Source organism: Coturnix japonica, chromosome Z (assembly GCF_054131305.1).
Source record: "Coturnix japonica strain WE chromosome Z, WE-NBRP24, whole genome shotgun sequence".
Taxonomy (NCBI): Eukaryota; Metazoa; Chordata; class Aves; order Galliformes; family Phasianidae; genus Coturnix; species Coturnix japonica.
The window spans coordinates 13,835,176-13,856,149 of NC_140702.1; the positions used below are offsets into that span (position 1 = coordinate 13,835,176).

Genomic DNA, 20,974 nt, shown 5'->3' on the forward strand with positions numbered 1-20,974 from the left:
AGATCACACTGTTCCTCCCCTCCACCCTTCTGGAGACTGAGCTGATGAAAAAACCTACTATGACAAGCAAAGGCTAACTGCGAGTTTTCCCACAGTGTGGGAATCCACTGGCCTGATCAGGCAACTATGTGGTTTTAGACTACTTATATCTGACACAAATGTGTCATCACACAGGAGAGAAGCTGACATCTAAAATGCTTTCCCATAGGAAGTGCTGTTTTTTAGACCAGTTTTTCACAATGAGCATGAAAGAACAGACACAGTGATACATATTTATGACATAAGGAGTCCCCTAGCATTAAAATAGACACTTTTATATGACTGCTAAGAAACTTCAGTATCTTTGCTGGCCTATGCAGTTGTTGCATGCACTCGTTAAGAACATTTCTTATGTTCCTAGTTTGCTTGCAGTCCTCTGCTTTCTTTAGGAATATGCCATTGGAACTGAAGGCACGGCTGTAAGTTACATGACAATGTTATGAGAAATATTGTTTATATGAAAGGTGGATATGGGAAGGCATTCATGTAGGTGCTGAGCTATTAACATATTTACACTACGCCATTTGAAAATTAGGATTTGCAGAAAAGTTAATGACAGTGTATCACCAGGGTACAAAAAGAGTTAATATAGTAATGCACTGTAAGCAGCTCTAACTCTCTAACCTACTGTTCCACCAAGCACCATGTGTTCAATGAATTAAAGGGGGAGGGTGCTGCACACAAGAGCCAGTGGTATAAAAGGTATTGTTAAAAATTAATGGTTACAGAATTTTTCTATAACCCAAATGGAGTTTGAATAGCAAAATCCACCCCTCCCTCACCCCCCTCCTTTCCACCCTCCAAAAAAATGTCACAAATCCCTGAGAGAAAACTCAGATTTAAGTACAGCTGAAGTATGCTTAAAAAAACAGGCATTTTGAAATGCAGATTGTTTGTATTTCTGAATTGGCATATAGTGTAGGATGAGAATCTGAGGCATATCAGAGGTAACATTTCCTGAACACTGTGAGAAACCCAGACCTGCATTTTTCAATGGCTAGCAGCTCAGAAGCTGTCTTAACACAGTGTCTTCACTGCAGCCACTACAGCTGATCCTAGAACCACATTATCAAAATCTTCATGGGCACTGTGTATTTTACAGCTCTGGTTCAAATAAATTATGGAGATCTGAGATTAAAAATATACTAAGTAGTCCCCAAGTGGCAATACTAGTTGGATGGTGGTAGCAGCTGACCCAGTTCCTCAGTCCATAACCTCTGCTGAACTCTGTGCTCTGTTAATAGTGCGTTTTCCAGTGCCCCTGCTGAGAGCTGGTGGGAAAGCACTGTCTCCCATTGTAAGCCTCACAAGTGCCGTATGCCAGGGCCTGAATCCTCACCTTGATACCAATGAGGTCAAGCAGCTGAACCAAGTCGCTGTGCAAAGCTGCTTCTGGAAAATACACCAGCTTTTGCCTCCTTCTTAACCTGTGGTCCTGGCCCTTGAGATTCTCATCATTGGTGCACGATTTTGGTGTGTTGGAAATGAGGTTGTTCCCACCTAAATACAAGAGATTTGGTGGCCAACTTCTTCTTCATGAGGAGAGAGGTGGGGCAGGCTCTTCATCAAGAAGGTGGTTCTTAGTCATGGCATGCTGGTGTTCAAGAAGAATGTGAATATTATACGATTCTGTGAACTCTGTGCTTACGTTTAAATTTATTGCAAAGGATTTCAACCCTCATGTGTGTCTCCTACTCCCTGCAGACATGTACATGGCAGGTCTTGATCTACACACTACTTTTTCAGACTCGTTTCTCTGCTAGCTTAGGTCACTACCAATCCCATTCTCTTATTAAACTGTTTGAGCCAGACTTTACTTTTTGGTTCATTCATGCAAAAAATCACAGTCTCTCAATAAAAATTCTGGGTCTTCTTTTCTAATTTTGTGCTGCAAAGAGATCAAATATCTTAGCACAGACTGACATGAGTATGTTAATTAAAATAGCCAGCAGCTTGAAGTAAAGGTACACAGCGAAGGTATTGTAAGTTAATATACTAATTTATAGCAGGACATAAATAATATGCAGCATTGGCCCATGCTTTCTTGTATTTCATGCAAATAAATGTTTGTTTATTTTTACATTGTATATTGTATCATATGCCTTTTAAAGTATAGGTTCACTAGTCAATTACTGCCATTTCTTGATTCAAAAGATGTTGTAGGCAGGGTAGTAGGATGAAAATGTAGTTTTACAGTGTGTTCTGAGGAAGAAGAATTTTCTTGGGAATGGATTGTCATTAAAGACAATAGTTGTATCCCTTATTGCTCTTGGCTCTATAAATGATGTAACTTTTTACCTGTATGTCAGTTATGTTTTTGTGCTGCAAAAGGGAAGCCTTCTCAGGTTATTTTGAGCAAACACAAGTTAGACCCTTGTGCTCTTTTTTGTCTGTCACCCTGGTCCTATATGTCATATTATGTACTTTGGTATGTTAAATGTGAAGTTTGCAGAACAGTGGGATATACTAAAATATCTTTGTCTTTTCTTTTTCAGGATAATTAAGTTTTCAACGGTGCCTCCGCAAGAAGTGTGATGAGAAATGGCTTTGGGAAACAACACCCAGAGAAGTTACTCCATCATCCCCTGCTTCATCTTTGTTGAGGTGAGCGCAGCACTCAGTTGTCTCAAAAAAAATCACTTTGCTGTCCAAATAGCTGCAGGTGTAAGTCAGCAAATGACTACTTGAGTTTCCTCAGTTTTCTTCAGGCTTTTATCTATTTTCAGGCAGGACAAAGACTAGGCATTGTTTAGAGGAATGTCAGATATAGCATTCTTATGGTTCATAAAATAAGCAAGCAACGTTTATCTCTATTTTCATCTCAGGTACAACATAAAAAGTAGGTGAGAAACAGCCGTCCTTTAAGTTTGAGGAAGGAGCTGGCTAGCTCAAGGGTCTGTGAACTGACAAAGAGTACAGTTACAAGAGTGGATGTTTCCACATGTTTGCTGGGTGCAACTTTTTTAAATTGGCCCTTCTGCATGATTTTTATTTTTTTTTTTTTTTTTTTTTTTTTTTTGTGTGTGGTGTTTCTTCTACTTACCTCAAAACTGCCAGACAGACCAAAATCAATATTGGAACAAATAAATGTTCAGCGAGTGCTTAAAAGGCTACCAGGGTTTTCTCAGTGAAGATGTAGATCTACATTTGCAGGGAGAGTGAAAAGTTATCTTAATTTTGATATAATTGTCTGTGACTACCTGTCCAATAGTGCCACCTCTCTAATGTAGCATGAACGCAGTGCTTACTCATTGGCCGAAGTTGTGGGAAATCTTAAGCTTACTGCCAAGAGAAGCACTAAAAAAAGACTTAAGACAAATTGTAGTGCTGGATGTACAAGAAGATTTACCTCATTCCCACTGAAATGCTGGTAAGATGCTGGTGTGCTGCAGCAGCAGGTATAATGGGCACTGTAAATCACTGCTATTCAGAACAGATATCTCCTCAAGGCCTTGGAAAGCACACAGTGACATCCAGGACCTTTCTAACGTTGGCTTTCTAATGATGGGCTTAATCATTTTGTTAGTTTATGCTCCACATATCCTCGTAGAGGCTCAGCACTTGGTTCTTGTCTTTATGATAAGGGGTATCCCTACATACTGGGGCCAAAGAGAAGGAGAGAAGGGGGCAAGATTGTACAGCAACAGTCAGCTTACATACTGGAGATATTTTCCTTATTGCTCATTATGCTAACCATGCTGAAAGTGGCCAGGAGGAGAGTGTATTGCTCAAACCAACTGACCTTTCCAGTGTTTTATAGGGATTTGTCACTGGCATACTGTCCAACTTCTGGGGAACCTCTGCATTCATTTTTTGAGGAGATTGAGAGACTGTTCTTATCAAGAAACAAGCCACTATTTTATCCCATCACCTAGAGAAAGGAAGGGTAAAAGCAGAGAACAAACTGCAGTAAGCTCAGAAGAAACATAATGAACACCATTAGGAATAGAATTTCTCAAATTTATTGCATGAAACAAGCTGCTCTGAAGGTTTTTAGTCCTCTAAATGTATGAATGATGAGCCTGGTTGGTAGTGTATGACAGAACTATAAATTGTTCCTCCTGCAGACAAAAATGACATGAACACAAGAATAAACTGTTTGTATACTTTCCTTGTCCTTTTATATTTTGCCTTCCTGATTAAAATATAATTTTAAATGAAAAATCAGGTAGAATCAGAGAAGTAGTGTCCAAAAATGGTGTTCTCTCTTCTGCACTGCACAAAAACACATTTTCCTTTTTTTTTTTTTTGGCCACAGTGGAGATTTTTAATGCTATGCTATTGGAACTGCAATGTCAGGCACTGTAGCATTAAAAAACAGGAAATCTAATTTCCTGCTGGGAACGCAAAAATGATTGATAGTAGCCATTCGATCTGAAAAACCTTGTAAATCTCAAGACACGCTGAAAGCACTTTGCTTTTCATACTGCTCCATTCTATATATGAGACTAAGAGTGGAGTTGATAGGCTGTGTGATACTGCTGTTGCTAAAGGTGAATGGAGAACAACAAAAAAACATGTTGTCTGCCTTCCAGATAATGTTTGTCCATGTGAAAACAATCTGGCAGTTAACATGTTTGGTGTTCATGAGTGAGAAGGGAGGTCATCATGACGTATTATTATTTACTAGGATGTTCCCCAGGATATTCTGCCTTCTTTACTGTCTTTCATAGAATGTAGTGCTTTGATTAAAATTTTTGAGATATTTACTCTTAAGAAAAAGCAGCATTATTTAAGCTGGCCTTGGTTGTTATGTCAGTTACTCTGAGAGTATGTATTTGTCCAGTGCCCAATATGCAGCATCCCTTTAAATAAGTGGATGGTGGGAACAGGGTGCCACAAGCAGTTTCCACATTTCAAATACAATTATCCTCCAATCTGTACAAATGAGACACAATTTTAGTTTTTATAATAATTTCCATTTTTTTTCCTTTTCATTTTCTTTACTCTCAGCTAACTTGTAGCAGTTAGTTATTATAAAACCTGACCTGAAGATGAATAGCTCATTATAAGAACTTCCATGCTATGTCTGAGTCTACTAATTCCATTTTTTAAATACAAAATATGAACTTTTTAATAACGTAGAGATAGCGTGTTATGTCTAATCTGTGATGATGGGAATGATAAATGAACATTTTTAGTCCCTAATTAGAAACATAATGTCACATTAAGTGTAGATTTAAACACTGAATATGGATTCATTAAACTAATCTTTAGCCACTTATCAGATTTGAGTGCTTCTCCCAAACAACACAGGCAGCTTTCCAGATGGTCCTTTATTGAATTATAAGAGGTACTGTTGCAGTCTGGCATTTGTTACCAAAAGTTTATAATGATTTCCTATATTGGATTGCATTAAGTGTGCAAACAATTGATTAGGAAGTGCAAGAGAGTCATGTTCTCCCTTTCCATGTCCCACCTTGGATCACTGTTTGCAGCCAGTGACAGTGGAGAGAGAGGAAGCTCTTTTCCAGCTAAAGGACTTCATCATGCAGGGGATGTAAGGAGGACTTCAGTGCAGTTGTACCTTCTCAGTTAAGAATTGTATTTCCCCAGTTATCACGTTCCTGCTGCCCAAAGATACAAATAACTTATTTGAAGAACATTTAAAAGCTTCTTATCCTCCAAATCCAAGTGGAATACCATAAAGTGTACAGATTACAGGTCCTGGAAGAGTCCTAAAATAATTGCAGAAACTAAAGATGACTTGTTCCAGGGGAGGGGTAGTCTTCTGCACAAGGCATAAGACTGAGATCTAACAAATGTTTAGGTTGGTTTGATTTAGTTTTCAGCTTTCTCCCCATCATTCAAGAAACTATAAACAACAACAAGAAGTGTTTGAGCATCAGAACTAAAATACAAATGCATGTTGACTTTATAAACCAAGATTGCAGATTTGATCATTGGATTCCCTGTCAGTAGACAAATTTACTGTTTTGCTTGGAGAGATTTCCTCACAGCAGATTTGCCCTTGGCAGAAGGTTTCACTTCCTTCCTCCCACTAGCTGCTGATTTCTTGGAAGATGAGGGTTTCTTGATGGCAGGGGTTTCCGTTTTGGTTTTCTTAGCAGGGGCTTTCACCTTGGGTGGAGGCTTTGCTTTCTCTTAATAGGCCACAGGGGGTTTTCTGGGTTTGGGCTTGAATTATCTTCACTTCAATGGAGGGGTCATGCTCCGTGATTTTCGAGGAGTTCTATTCTGCATCCTCTTTGATGGTGGCTCTTCCTCCTCAGACTCTTTCTCTTTGGATTCTTCTTCCTTCTCACATTCTTCCTCCTCTTTCTCTTCAGATTCTTCAAAGTATTTATCCTGTTGCTTCTAGAGCATGTCTGGGCAAGGAAAATAAGGGAAGCAAAGCTGATAGGTTCCACTGATGCTCTTTACAGAAATCTGCTCCAGCCACCCATTCTTCTCACATCTCTGCAGGGTTCTCTTCAGTACTGTTCACATATTGTGCACTGCAGCAAGGATGGAGTAGTTCTGTTTGTCACTCAACTGATGTGTGTCCCTGCTCCGAGCAGTGAGCAGGACATTGAAGATCTGCTCCTTGAGGACTGATGCTGCATGCTGCTGAAGGCTGTTTAGAACTGCAAAGAGCAGAATACCCTACTCAAGTAGCTTCAGTGATGGACCCAGAGAGCACAGCAAAGGCTGGAGAGCTCTTGGCTTTCTGTAGGCTCCTGATTTATCCCAGCAAGTGCAAATAGTTCATAGCAGATCATTTGAGTACTAATGGACTCAGAGAGCACAGCAAAGGCTGGAGAGCTCTTGGCTTTCTGTGGGCTCCAGATTTATCCCAGCAAGTGCAAATTGCAGCAGATCATTTGAGGACTTTTTGATGGTCATAACTTATCTCTGAAGTGTTCTAATAAATTATAGACAAGTATGACAGAAAGTTAAAATCACAACCAAGGGTTTGTTTTCCATGGTCCAATCTTTAGATGCCAGGGGGTACTTCATCAGGACCACCATGAGATGCCATGAGGTTTTGATCCATGCTCTCTGGTCATTCTCTTTTATGCCTCCTCACCTGGAGTGTTAATACTCTGGGACAAAATGGGTAGAGGAGAGCTGTGTACATTCCAACTGAATTTGGTAGGATTAAAGTGATTGCACCTACTTTTTTTCCAGCATATCTGATGCTTATGATAAGTGACAGGAAGTGTGATGTGGTGTGATGATTGTATTTCCTGGTAGATGTTGGAAGGCTATGGTTAAATATTTCAAAAAACAGCATCTGCACAACTGTGTGTGTCAAAGTATGCAGAAGACATTTGAGCCACTGTGTCTGTGTGAATGGCACTTCTTAGAGAAACACTGAACAAGCAGCATCTTGTTGTTATTTATTTAATATAACCTTCTCATCTCTTGTGACTCAGTTGTCATTATGATTATAATGGCTATCTAGGTAATAAAAGAGGAATATTCAGGAATTTCTGACTAGACAGCAATTTCAGCTTTCATTTTCCTCTTCTTTCTCACGCTGTCTTGAGGGATTGAGTTGTTTTAGGGTGAGAATTGTATGAGGATTAATTTTCAAGTACAATTCCTTCTAAAAGGTGCATCTGAGGTGTCTGCACACAGTAAAACAGAGGAATTTTCTGTCTCCAGATTTAATTAAGTTGTCTTAAATTGATCAAAGAGTTACTGAATACCAAGTGACTTTAATATGACTGATGTGTGTATCGCATTGTTCTTTTTTGTGGATTACTGTAATCCTGTCATTGACAAGATAGGTTAGGGCAGGCTCAAATAATCAAAACCATCAAAACTTAAAACACTAGAGTTCTCTCTAATTCTAATCTGAAGATCCTACCTTCTCATGCTAATTGCATTATTCTTAGGGAAGATTTTGCAGGCAGAGAAGAAATCTTTTCTCTGTTTCACTCTCAGAAAGAAAACAAAAAGTAATGCAAAACACAAAACTCTACCCTTATATCTATTCTGAGCAAACAGTGGATATGTTAAAGCCTCTCAGGTTCTCTTTTTTTCGTAGTTGCTGAGTTAATTTTTTCTTTACTTTTTCTGCTATTTTAGTTTTGGACACATTGAATTATCTTCACACACCAATTCAAAGTTAACTCTAAAAACAATAACTTACAGAGCTAAACATATTCATCACTTTCGCTGCCTGTTTGCATTTTCCTGCCAGTATTTTGTTTAGTCAAGCCAATCACTGAACTTTAGCAGCAGAATTTCTTCGATGTTGAAATCATTTGTGAAAGTGAGACAAGTGCCTCTTGAAGAGCAGGCATTTGGAAACTATGAAAAGATCACTAGAAAAATCATTAGGACAGTCATGACGTTCATGCCACATTTAATTCTAGTTTTTTGTTTAAATGTTCTGAAACCTCAAAAGATTGTCCATTTGGGTGTACCAGCTGGTGATCTGTAATTCTAAGCAGAGTGTTCATGGGTTGTGGAATGTTCTGCCTTAATTTGACAGTGCAGTGTAAAGGGTATTTCTCTTTGTGTTGTGGTCCTCAAAGCAACATTTGTAAGAGGCATAGAATATAATGGAAGTGACTTTCTATTTGTGTTTTGTTAAATAAATATATATTGTTTATCTCCTAAGATAATCCTGCTGATTGATTGTATTGCAGTGACTAGCACTTCTTAAAGGGCGTGTGGACATGGAGTCATTTTTGGGGGGATGGTCAATATATGGGTTTTAATTTTGGCAATGCAATGTCCAGTTCCAGAAAACAAACAAAATCCAGGCAAACTTTATTATAAACATCAAGTAAAGAGGCAACATGGTCTGAATTTACATCCAGCAGTTGCAGTAGTCACTGGCTGTATTCTATATTGGTATCCAGTATTCACTATGTGGGGCTTTATGATTTTGGTTCCTGCTGAGGCAGACAGGAAAGATTCTCTAGTGGATGGCACTGCCTTGCTGTAGGACTCAATCATGCAAACAGTGAAGAATATGCAGCCATGCCTTCCACCGTGATAAAGGAATTCGAGAACTGATTTCAAGATTGCTTAAAAAATATATTTTTTTATTTGTGATTCCATTTTCAGTCCAGAGAAGTACACCACTTGTAAATTTTCAATTGGATTGTTCAAAGTTGCAATCAAAAATCTAACCAAATCTCTTTATGTGCCCCCTCTTGGCAGAGAGAGATATCTTTCTCTTCACATGCCTTACTTGAGCCATTGCTTTTGGCAGTGCATGCATTTGTAAACAATTGTTTTCAAGAATCAAGTACAGAAAGAGTCATATTTCATCAAAAATTCACTGGATGCCTTGAGACCTCATTGTGAAATCTCACTATATAACCAGATCCAGAACCAGACTGAGACATTAGTTTCACAAAAACAGGGTCACATATCACATTATTTTTGTGGTTTGGTTGCTGTCTTTTTAATATGTTGCAATAAAAAGCATTAAACAATAAAATACATTTTGTTATCTATTACATATATATGTCATGTATTTAATGAGGGCTTCTCCAAAAACAATGCCTCCTATTTTATGATGTTGGCATTATGGCAGTTGAGGTTGAATCTTCCCACCAATATCCTGTTACATTTTGTTGCCATATGACAGATGGCAGTGGAGGGACAGTCTGGTAGAATGGGTCTGACATGGAGGTGCAGGTAAAGCAAAAGTGTGTCACTGAATTCCTCTATGCAGAAAAAATTGCACCCATTAACATTCATCAGCATTTATGAATGTTTTTGGGACCAGTGAGTGGGTGGTGTGTTTGAGCAGTGGCAACAGCAACAGTGGGTCACTTCTGCTGATTGTTATGAACATGGCACGTGGGCTCTTGCTCATTGCTGGTGAAACTGGAGAGATAGTGGTAGTGACTGTGTTGAAAAATAGTATTTTATATCTGAAAATTTGCTCTATCAGACGTTATTGCACACTTTGTATTGGTTGTAGTTTCCATGGAAGTAAATAAGAGGCTTTAGAATCACAGAATCATAGAATAGCTCAGGTTGGAAAAGACCATCTGCTAAATCATGTCCTTGAGCACCACATCCAAATGTATTTTAAACACATTCAGGGACTGTGACTCAATCACTTCCCTTCTCCAGACTAAACAGCCCCAGTTCCTTCAGTTGCTCCTCATAGGGCATATTCTTCAAGCCCTTCACAAGCCTTGTTGCCCTTCTTTGGACCTGCTCCAGCACCTCAATGTCCTTTCTGTACTGAAGTGCCCAAAACTGAACACAGTACTTGAGGTGTTGTGGTTCTGCACACACTCTCCCAGCACCTTTCCCTTCATCTGCATACTGACAGCAGTACTAAGTACTAGGCAGCTATCTGGGGATGCAGCGAGGAATAAACACCCTAAGGGACATGTTGTGAGCTTGTGTTGTATAAACTCCCCATTGTTAGCTATGCTAGTGAGATGACTGTGAACTGATGGTGACAGATGCTGTGAGAAACCAGAGGCACTTCTCTTGGTGCAAGATGATGTTTCTGAATAATCCCTATGCTTCAGTCACTTCTGTTTCATGAGACTCATTGCTTTGTTTCTTACTCACTCAGCAAATACATCCATTTCTCTTTGTCTCTTTAAAAATAACTCTTTATGCTCCCCATCCCTTATTGCTTGCTTGCTTGATCTGCCTACCACGTACTTCTTTGTTCCAGATGATAACTCCATACCATACCATTGGATTAATCTCATTAAATGGGTGTCTGATGAATATTGGTTTGATTTTACTGAATTGCTATGCAGCTCTAGTGTCATAGAATCAAATAATGACTTGGGTTGGAAGGGACCCTAAAAATTAGTTCCAATCCCAACCATTCACAATATGAAATTTAATTTTCTGAACAGATATTCCTTCTGGGTCTCTCATAATTAGACAAAAAGTACAAAACCTTTCGTAACAGAAAGCTCGTAGCTGAGATGAGCGCTCAGGAAGAAAACAGATTGCTATTTGATTATCTTCTTGAGGACATTTAGAAATTAGCATTAAGGACATACCCAAGAGGGATTAACTGCATAACTACATTTTTCTGTAAAACATAAATGAACAAAGGATTGTACTGTTGCTTGCAGCCGTGTGAACCCAGTTTTATATCCCCTGTTTTTATTCTGAAATTTTCCCACCACAAATAATCCATTTGACAGCCTGAATATTGTCTCAGGTTCTGCACCAATTAATTTGATGCAGTTTTCAAGGAAGAGATTAACAGTAACAAAAATTCTTTGCTTTTGTGGGTGATTAAAAATTGTATTTGGTGATGGGAGAAACTGGTGTGGACACACTGCTTTGTCTGTTGCTGTGTCCTGAAAATCACCAGTTTTTATTACTTCAAATTGTACTTCACTGGTCTATACAACAGGGTTCATAAGAGAAAGAATGGCGATTTTTTAATTACTCAGTAGTTAGGGAAATAAGATTTGCTTTGCTTTTTAAGTAGAGAGACACTTTGCAAATTTTTTAAGTTAAAAAACACACTTTTGAGAGATTACTGCTATTAAAAAAATAGTAATATTGTGTCTAAGTGAACTGTAAAAATATTTTTGAAAACTAGAATTCTTTCATTCAAATTCCAAGTGTTACATATTCAGTCCTCTACAAATCATGGTATTTCTAGTAGTGACTGGACAACTTTGATTAGGCTTAACATAGGAATCAATATGAAAGTAAATGTAGCTGTATAACATGTATAACATGGGCAGATGTTAAGTGATCGTTGTCAATGAAAATTACCGCTGAATTCTACACTTCTTTCAGAAGTACACTTAGATTGTAGTATTTGTTGCAGATTATGATAAATGTGGAGAGGGTTTTGTTGGTGGGGTTTTTTTGTTGTTGTTGTTGTCGGGTTTTTTTTTTGGGGGGGAGGGGGTTTTTGCACTGTTCAAAGATCTGAGGGTGTTTCATGTTTTCTCTCTTAAGCATTCAACACTGAACTTCTTTATTTACTCTTATGAAATTAAATTTGACTATCACTGCAGATGCGGTGCATTATCATGCGACTGACTCTGCCATGACACAGTTACACCATTTCTTCTGATCTGCATCTGTGACCATACATTTTCTATAATCTGTAGGAATGTCCCTACATTTATTTAGAAGGATGAAAAAAAGGTGGGAAGGAATGAACTGGAATCTGAAATCCACACTGTGTAATTACAATATCCAGACTATAGTTCAGTGATGTGTTTCAAAAGGAACTTCAGGGAAATAATGAATATTATTCAAGTAGTTCTCAGGTCATTTTCCTGAAGTCTAGCCATGTACTGTCCAATTTTGCAAACTATGTTTGTACCCAGCTGTGAACAAAGTGCAGCTACTAGAGATATTATGTGAAAATCTTCCATATGAAGATGAGTTTGCAGGAAATGCATAAGTGGGAATGGGTGTTCTGGAATTTGTTACATGTGCAAACTGTGCTAGATGGGTACTGAAGCGTAACATACATGAAATCATAACTCATGAAAACATTCCTTATCATGGTGTTCGTTTGCAGTGGTGATTAGAGGTTGACCCACAGGTTCAGAGTTGATGGGTCTTAACAAATTTTATTTTAGCTTGATATCATGCATAAAATAATACTTCTGATGAATTTAGCATGCTCAGACTTTGTAAGATTAGGGATTTCTGTGATTTTGGTATATACAATGTTAAATTGTATTAGTTCATCCCTCCCCCCCCACCCCCCCGCTGACGCCTTAAGGGTCGGGAATAAAGAATTGTCTTTGCCTTAAAGGAGGAATATTTAAAGGATCAGATTCCAGTTAAGGAAAAATTTTTAGGAAGGGCTGATAGATACATGATTAATCAGTATGTTACTAAGCATCAGGTTTATTGTTACAGAGTTGTTAGAAGCCCAAGAAAACAAGTCGTTCATAGGATCTGTAACTCTCACTTTCAAGTGATGTGTTTATAGTACTCACTGGGACTACAATCTGCACCAGCCTAGGTATACCTAGAGCCTCATGTCAGTGATCTCTGTTGGTCTTTCAGTGAAGAGTTTGGTTTTCATGCATTGCACCATAATTTGTGGCTAGGGATAGAGCACAGACGTGGTGGAGGTGCTTGAAGCTGGACTGGTTTGCTCTGAAGTTTTACTCATACCATGAATCCAGCTTTATGCTTCTTTCTTTTGATGTCCTTTGCAACCTGACTGCATGAGGGGATGAATGGGGAATACAGCTGAACACATGGGGAGATAGGCTCTAAAAGGTTTAAAATTACTTTGAATGATCAATCAACTTTTCATAACACTGTAGCAATTATTAGCTTTTTATGTTTCTACAGTAATTACTGATAAAGGCTACCAAAAACATGCTGTAATCAGATGAAAGCAGGATGGAAATTAATGCTGGTGCCACTGTCAGTTTTGCCCCTGACTTCAGTAGGGTAAATTTATCAACTAAAACAGTGTCTAGATTTGCCTACATAATGACTGAATTACTGCTGCATTTCCTTCCCCCAGTTCTGTTGTTGCATTTGTGTCCTGAAAAATCAGTAATCCATTGTTCATCACCATTTAATAGCTTTATTTCTGGAGTATAGACTTTGCCTATCTGGAAGCAGTTTTTTAAGGTGGTAATGCATCAGTACCTGTTTCATGCTTTATTAAAGCAAAGAAATGTATTGTGTATGTATTCTGTGCAAAAGTACAGCATTATGGATTTAATAACATTTTTATCTACTGGGATTTAAAATCTCTTATCAAAAGAGTTTGTGATATTTTGTTTTTCATACTAGAGCTATTGATTAAATTTCTGCTTGATTTATTGTGATCTATAACCATTACTGCATTTCTAATAAAACAATAGCAAAAAAAAAAATGAATAAATGTAGATCATAAATGTAATTGAGTTTCTTGTTAGTGCCTGCCGAATGTAAGATTCCAGTTATAATGGCATGAATTAACCTTTAAAAGAGACTATATCACAGATTACACTTCTATTAGCTCTATGATTCTGATAATCTTTGATTTGGAGCCAGTTAAATCAGCAGTCATCCATGATTTTTATGGGCTCACTTGAACCAGACAAATAAAAAATCTGGTTTAATGGTGGGAAACATGCTGAGGCTCTCCAACTGGCTAATTGTGGGAATAACAGTCCTTTGTATGGCATGGGTCTCATATGAATTCATACCAACACTGGTTTATCATGATGAGTTTCAGGCTTTTCATTCTTACTGCAAGAGTCTTTCTGTAAGAGATGAAAGTTAACAAACATTGGGGGAGCTGGACGAAATCTGCAGTAGATGTGATGAGAATAAGGAAGACAGCCAAGGTCAGCTGAGTCAGAGACCTAGGTCTACACTTATGCAAGTTAAAAGACAAGAAAATTCAGATGGGAAGGGATCTCTGGAGGTCTCTGATATTAGTATGTTAAGAGAAATAGCAGCTGGATACTGAAGCACAAGCACATTTTATGAATTTTAATGTGAGCTGTTCTGTTAATGACAAAGATTCAGAGTTCCAGATACCTCCCAGGTTGTCAGCTTATGGGGAAAACCTTTAAATGTGGAAGAAATAAGCAAAAGAATGGGCAGCTAAGAAGATGATAACGTCAGTGTGGTTAGAGTAAGACTAGATTTGATTTTCCACCTTCTACAGACAGTTTTGGAGTGTTGTATTCTGGCCAGCCATGATACAAGGGGATCTTGTATCTTTACTGGACACAGTGATCAATCACAGGGGTTTTGGAATATCAGCTATCTAAATACAGAACTTGTCAGGGAACCCAAGTCCACATGTGCGGTTGTGCAGCAGTGTCTGGGAGCTACATTCAGTGAAGCACCCGAGCTAGCTGAACTGGAACTATGTGGCAAGAGTAAACAGTGATAGTGGTGGGAGACACCCCCTGCATGTGAGGAACAAAGGGCCCCCCACCTGTCCAACCTGATCTGCCATCTAGAGGCTGTGTTTTAGATGCATTGTTGTAGGCATGGGTGCCCAGATAGTGGTCTCTTCCATACTGTCACTGAGGAGGAAAAGCCTGAGGAGGGCTGGCTTGATCCTCCTCTTTGAGCATCAAGACTTCTTAGAACTTAGAACTTAGATCCACCTGACCAACAAAAGTATCTCTGCCAAGAGGCTGGACAGCATGGAGAGGAAACCTTTAAATTAGGATTGAAGAGGAAGGGAGAGAATGGTGACCAACAGCCTTATAAGAAAGTGACCAGATTGGAAGGACAGTGTGTAAGCAAAGGGAGCAGCATGGTGTGAAAAGGAGTCACTAATCAGCAAAACAGGTTAATTGAGATCACATCAGGCATAAGCACAAAAGTAAAGGAGTGAGAGGAAGAACTTTCATGCCCTTTAGGGGAAATCAGCTCAGCTTGCTGTCTTATTGTCGTTCTGTGCATAATCTTTCATGACTTGGGCTCATATATTCTCTGATGAAAAGATGCAATCACACACACTTGCTTAGGATTAATGAAGGGCTATGTTCTGCTTGGTGTTGTGGTGATACCTCATCTCACTTAATTGGAGTGCTGCCATGGATAGACAAGAGGCTTGTTGGGAAGGACGGGATATGAGAGCAAGAAGGGAGTGTAACCTTTTATGTAAAAGTAACTGGGCCAAGGATGTCTGACTTGTGGAGGGTTCTTAACCAGATGAGAGCTTGTGGGTCAGAATTAGCAAGTAAACCGGAACATCTGATATTGTTTTCATTGTCTGCGTTAGACTAGCTGATCAGGAAGTAGTAGATGAGGTGTTCAGACAAAGGAGCCTCCTTTTCACAGGCTTCAACTTCACAAGTATTTGCTAGAGGGACAACAAATCAGGACACACATAAGCATTTCAGGAGGTTTCTGAAGTACACTGGTGACAACTTCCTGAAACAGATAACCAAGTTGCTGATGTGAGGTGCTTTGCTTGACTTCGTATTTCCAGGTGATCCAGGAGGAATATAGGGATGCAGTCTGAACATACAGAGATGGGATAAAGAAAGCCAAAGCCCACCTGGAGTTCAATCAGGAAAGGGATGTAAAGGTCAACAAGCATGCTATTTATAGGTACATTAGCAGTTAATGAAAGAATAAGGAAGATTTGAGCCTACAGCTGAACCTGATTCCACAGGAATCTGGTGTCAGAGGACACAGAAATGTTTAAGAGGTACTCAGTGCCTTTACCATTAAACAGCATTTTAGAATCCAGTGCTTTTGATGCAGGAATGTCTACATCAAGGGAACCTTAACATTACTACTGGGAGGAAGATCAGCTCAAGTAATGTTTAAACAACTGGGCATATACAAGTCCATGAACACCAAGGGGATGAACTCATAGAAGCTGGCTGATGCTTCCACTTGCCACACTTGAGAATCTTTGAAAGGTCCTGGTGGCTAAAAAAGGTTCTTAATAACAGTAGGAGATTAAATGTCACTCTTGTCTTCAGGAAGGACAAGAAGTAAAATCGAGGGAGCTGCAGGATGACCAGTCTTTGCTCAGTCTTTGTCAAAGCAATGGAGCTACTAATCCTGGAAACCATGTCAAATCATACAAAGGATGAGAAAATGACAAGGAGCATTCAGCGTGACTACTGATCTTAACATGGAGCAGAAGGGACCTGGGGTGTCAGTGGAATAGCTGAACATGAGATAGTGATATACCCTTGCAAGAAAGAAGCCAACAGCCTCCTGGTCTACTCTGGAAGGAGTGTTGCCAGAGACACATAAAGGTGACCCCTTCCTTTTGTTCAGTAGTAATGAGAAACATCTGAATTTGTTTGCCCAGTGTTGGGCACACCAGTACAAGAGATACAGACATACCAGGAATTAGTCTAATGAAAAACCATGAAGATGAATAAGGGGCTGGAGTATCTTTAATATGAGGAGAGGCTGAGAGGGCTGAGGTTGTTCAGCCTGGAGAGAGAACACTAAAGAGGGAATCTTATCAGTGTGTATAAATACTTAAAGGGTTACAGAACCTTTATTCTTTAAGATACTTTAAAACCTGATTGGGCATCAATTTGACCATTCTGACTTTGGTTGGAGCGAGGGGCTTGGAGTAGGTGATCTCTAAGGGTGCATGCCAACCTCACCAGTTATGTGGACTACAGATAACTGTCTGGCATCACATCTGGACATGTTTGTATCTGGTCATATTTGATGGGTCTTCTTTGTGCTGAAGTAACCACTGTAACACCCATGTTATAAGGGAAGCTACATTTCAGTTTTAAAGCTGGGGAAACAGAGGCAGAGTCAATTGCCTACATAGATTCCTCAGGCTATTGTCAGGATCTCAGCATCTATGTAGGGTGTCTTTTATCGTGACTTCTGCTGCAGTTTGAAACTTGACTCTCAGATTTGTCTAAGAAAATCCAAGTGCCTTTCAGTAGCTGAATCCCCCCTTCTTTTTTTTAATGGCTTTAAACTGTCAACAGAACTTCTGAAAGATAAAGAAAAGAGTTTTCTCCCAGAACTGTATATTTATGAAGTTATATCTCCATTGCAGTGGTGCAACATGTTAGAATGTATTTGGGTAATAAATAAATGCAGTCTTCTATAGAGCTGCTATCTCTGAAACACCATTACTCAGCCCTTCCCTTTCTTCTTTTCCTCAGCAGGTAGCAGAATAGGAATATTGAAGTATTAGTCATTTGAAAATGATAAAGTGTTTTTATGTGTATGGGAAAGAAGGGGGATTAAGTAAAAGCTTAAAATGTCAGCCTGCTGTGCCACTATAGGAAAGAATGAAAAGAGAATATTAGACTGCTGCAAGAAGTAGTTAATAATAATAAACGAAGAACTTGTCAGCAGGGCTAAGAATTTAAAACTGTCATTTGTTGTAATTGATGAAACTATCAGAGCCCCATTTATGAAAGGAAGAAACAGTCCAGGCACACAGGAGTAAGGACTCCGACCACAAGGAGAGTGAAGAACTAAATGCCTGTCAAAATATTCCTTACAGCACATAGCAGTTTGATTCTTAGCAAAGAGCACTAGAGTGTGCTCCTTTTGGCTTTTTTGACACTTCATGTTTACTTTCAGATATTCAGAGCTGTGAAATACTGTAGAACAGTGGTTTTACTTAAGCATTAAACTGAATTTACTGAGGTTTCTCTAAACCTCACAGCTATTCAGTGTTCTGGCCTACCCACAAATTTTCACTGAAATATAACTGGAGGAAAGTACTGATTTTTTTTTAGAACTAGACTTCTTTTTTACTCAAATTTGCATTGCCCAAAGGGGTAGCTTTTAAGAACCTGAGAGGATCCATCTCTGCTTGAGACACTTTCCTAAGAGGCAAATTGATGAACAGAGATGAGCAGGGGGACTTTTTGTTTGATTTCTAGGGCAGGAGAGATGAAAGCTGTGAAACAGCTAATGAGAGCAGATTTGGGGAGTATTCTCAGTATGAGGAAAATAGAACTATGGACCTTCTGGAGAGCTGCACTTTGTAACACTGCACAGCTACTCTGTGACACTTTTGTAAGGACTCCCACCCTGGGAAAGTACTTCTGTAGACCTGCTAGGTAAGGGTGAGGAGAATGGGAAACAGCTTCCCTTTCCTTTGGCCAGATAGGATGCAGGCAACTTTTTTGTTTTGTCCATCTGACAGGGAACTTTCTTTTTACTTCTTTGGTATCTGTCAGAAGAGTAATGATCTGTGGATGAGGCAATGGCCTATGAATCCCATGGCAGCTGTCTGCAGGAAGGTAGCTCCTTTTTTCCAAGTGTAGGGAAGTTGGGAATAATTTTCAGGGAGAGAAAGATGCATCTTGGACATGAATAAAGAACGCTTCATCAGGAGGAATGTACTGCAGTGCAGAAAGGCTACTCTGCTGTAGCACACTTTGGCATTATCCAGAAGTCAAGGGTGGAAAAAATCATTTGGTGACTGTTTTTCTCTGAGCTTTGCTCAGGTATTTCACTGGAAATGTTATGCAGTCCATCATTAATATTTAAATTTTATGTTCTGAAAATAAGCCCAAGGAAAATAAGGATTGTGTTTGGTGTGGTTTGGTTTTCGCTTCTTTCAGATCTTTGCTCCCTTTGCATTCTACTTTATCTTAATACTCATTATCATCCAATACTCCCATTGCCAGTCCTTTCAATCTGCAGAAAGATGCTTGCTATTCTACCTGCAAGGACACCTCAGAAATCAAAACATACCTCCAAATCTCTCAGCGAAAAGATCACCTTAAAGATGACACATGAAGATGCCATGGAGCAGTCATGAACAGAATTCAGAAAAGATATATTGGTTTGTTGTGCCAGAATCCCAATTCTTGTCAGGACTGGATGCTGCTTGCCATATGAGAGATTTTCCCGACAGCTCCTATGTAAGTGAAAATAGTCATTAGACTAAAATGCCTTTAGAGTACATGACAGATTTAACAGCTTTTACGAGCCATTTGTACAGTGAAATACCATCAGTCAGTGAGCCACTCTCAGTATTTTATGGCAACTTGGAAAACGTTTTCGCCAAGGGCAGGGTTTCAGCTTTCAAAGGAGTCCTTCTGTTGGACAATTCTATGGGCAACATCCTTATGCAAATAAAACGTGTGTGCGCCAATCAAATCAATTTTGTACAGAATTAGCACCATTTCAAAACTAAGTAAGCTGTAGCGTTGTGTTTGATTACTGAAATTAGGTGGGTAATAAAGTGCAACTAGATTATCCAATATTTCTGATGCCCAGGATGACTCACATCAGATAGTCAAGGTTAAGGTCTGCTGTCAAAAAGAATCAAATACAAAGCAGCTCTTTCACAGAGGGACACATTCTGCTTCAAGTCAGAAGGAGACGAAACTCAAGACCAAATTTTCACTAAATCATTTTGGAGTTGCTCCTAATTTTACTGGAGTTTTATTGTGTTGCTCTGTTGCAATACCTAAGTAGATCAACAGGTTTCATAAATTCAGAGAATCTAGAACAGATCATTAAATGGTCCAGACTGTGAAAAGCAAATTCCATACCTTTACCCAGGAATGGCTGTTTTGTATACAGTGACTCATTCATGATTCAAGTACCTCTTTCATAGAAGTATCTCACATGGTGCAAAAATGGCATAGTAGGATAGCTGTCCCACACACAGCCTTCTTTATACATTATTTGAGTGCATTACTTGAGTTCCAGTGCTGCCAACTCTGATCCCCATACTCACTGGGGCATCATTAGGCTTCAGGAAGATTTTAGTCTGTTGGTTGCTAAGGAAGTTCTGTACTCTTATTATAGTCATTGTCAATTCTAACTGAGCTCAGGTGTATTTTAGGGAAAGAAAAATCTCCTTCTTTGACGATCAGACACAGAATCCTTTGATGCATTATCTGGAGAATAGTTCTCTGAGGACACCCTGGTAGTCTGCTTTGTATTTCCTACCCCTCCTCTGGGCAGTTTCATGATATGGAAAGAATTCAGCCTGTGTTTTGAAGAATAAGTGACAAATGTTCCAAGTTTTTCAACCAAACAAACTCTTTCAAAGCATTTGTTTCTAGCAGTGGCTGTTTGCATGATTCTTGAAACATGAAAGTATTTGTAACGTGTAGGGTGATGGATTTTGTGGAGTAGGTAAAAGTTGCATCCATGAGTCCAGAGGGCGATTCCAGGATTTTCTACTATTCGCTTTGGGAAAGCCCTAGATGCATAGGCCATTCAGCCCTGGAGTATAACTCATCACTCCACTCTATGTGGATTGTATATGGCTTTTCATGTCTGCCATTGGAATATCTCTTATTCTCCTCTACTTGTCTTGCTCTTCTTAGTTGAAAGACCAAGTCTTAAAACTTGAAGATACATTAAGCTAGAAAAAAATCTTCTCCTTGAGAGAGGACTGTGTAGATATTATTGATGTTTGCACACACCTGAATGCTAAAATATTTCAGTCATGTTCTCTTTGTTTGAAAATGCTGAATGTGCAGACTCTCTAATGGGAAGGGAAAGGAAAACAAGGGGAAATGTGAGAAAATATGCCCTTTTGTTCTTCTAATTCAACATCAGAGAAGTCAAAACACATCTATGTTCTTCTACTGTTACTGCAAAGAAA

General features: G+C 39.0%; 1 protein-coding gene across 3 annotated transcripts in view; it reads left to right on the forward strand.

Annotated features, from left to right (window-relative positions):
• Positions 1-20,974, forward strand: part of PLPPR1 (phospholipid phosphatase related 1) — a 103,417-nt gene that overhangs the window by 44,072 nt on the left and 38,371 nt on the right. For all 3 annotated transcript variants that reach the window (XM_015849822.3, XM_085529851.1, XM_085529852.1), the window contains exon 2: positions 2,535-2,643. In XM_015849822.3, coding sequence (XP_015705308.1) covers positions 2,581-2,643 — 63 coding nt within the window. In that variant the 5' untranslated portion in view covers positions 2,535-2,580. The remainder of the gene's footprint in view (positions 1-2,534; positions 2,644-20,974) is intronic.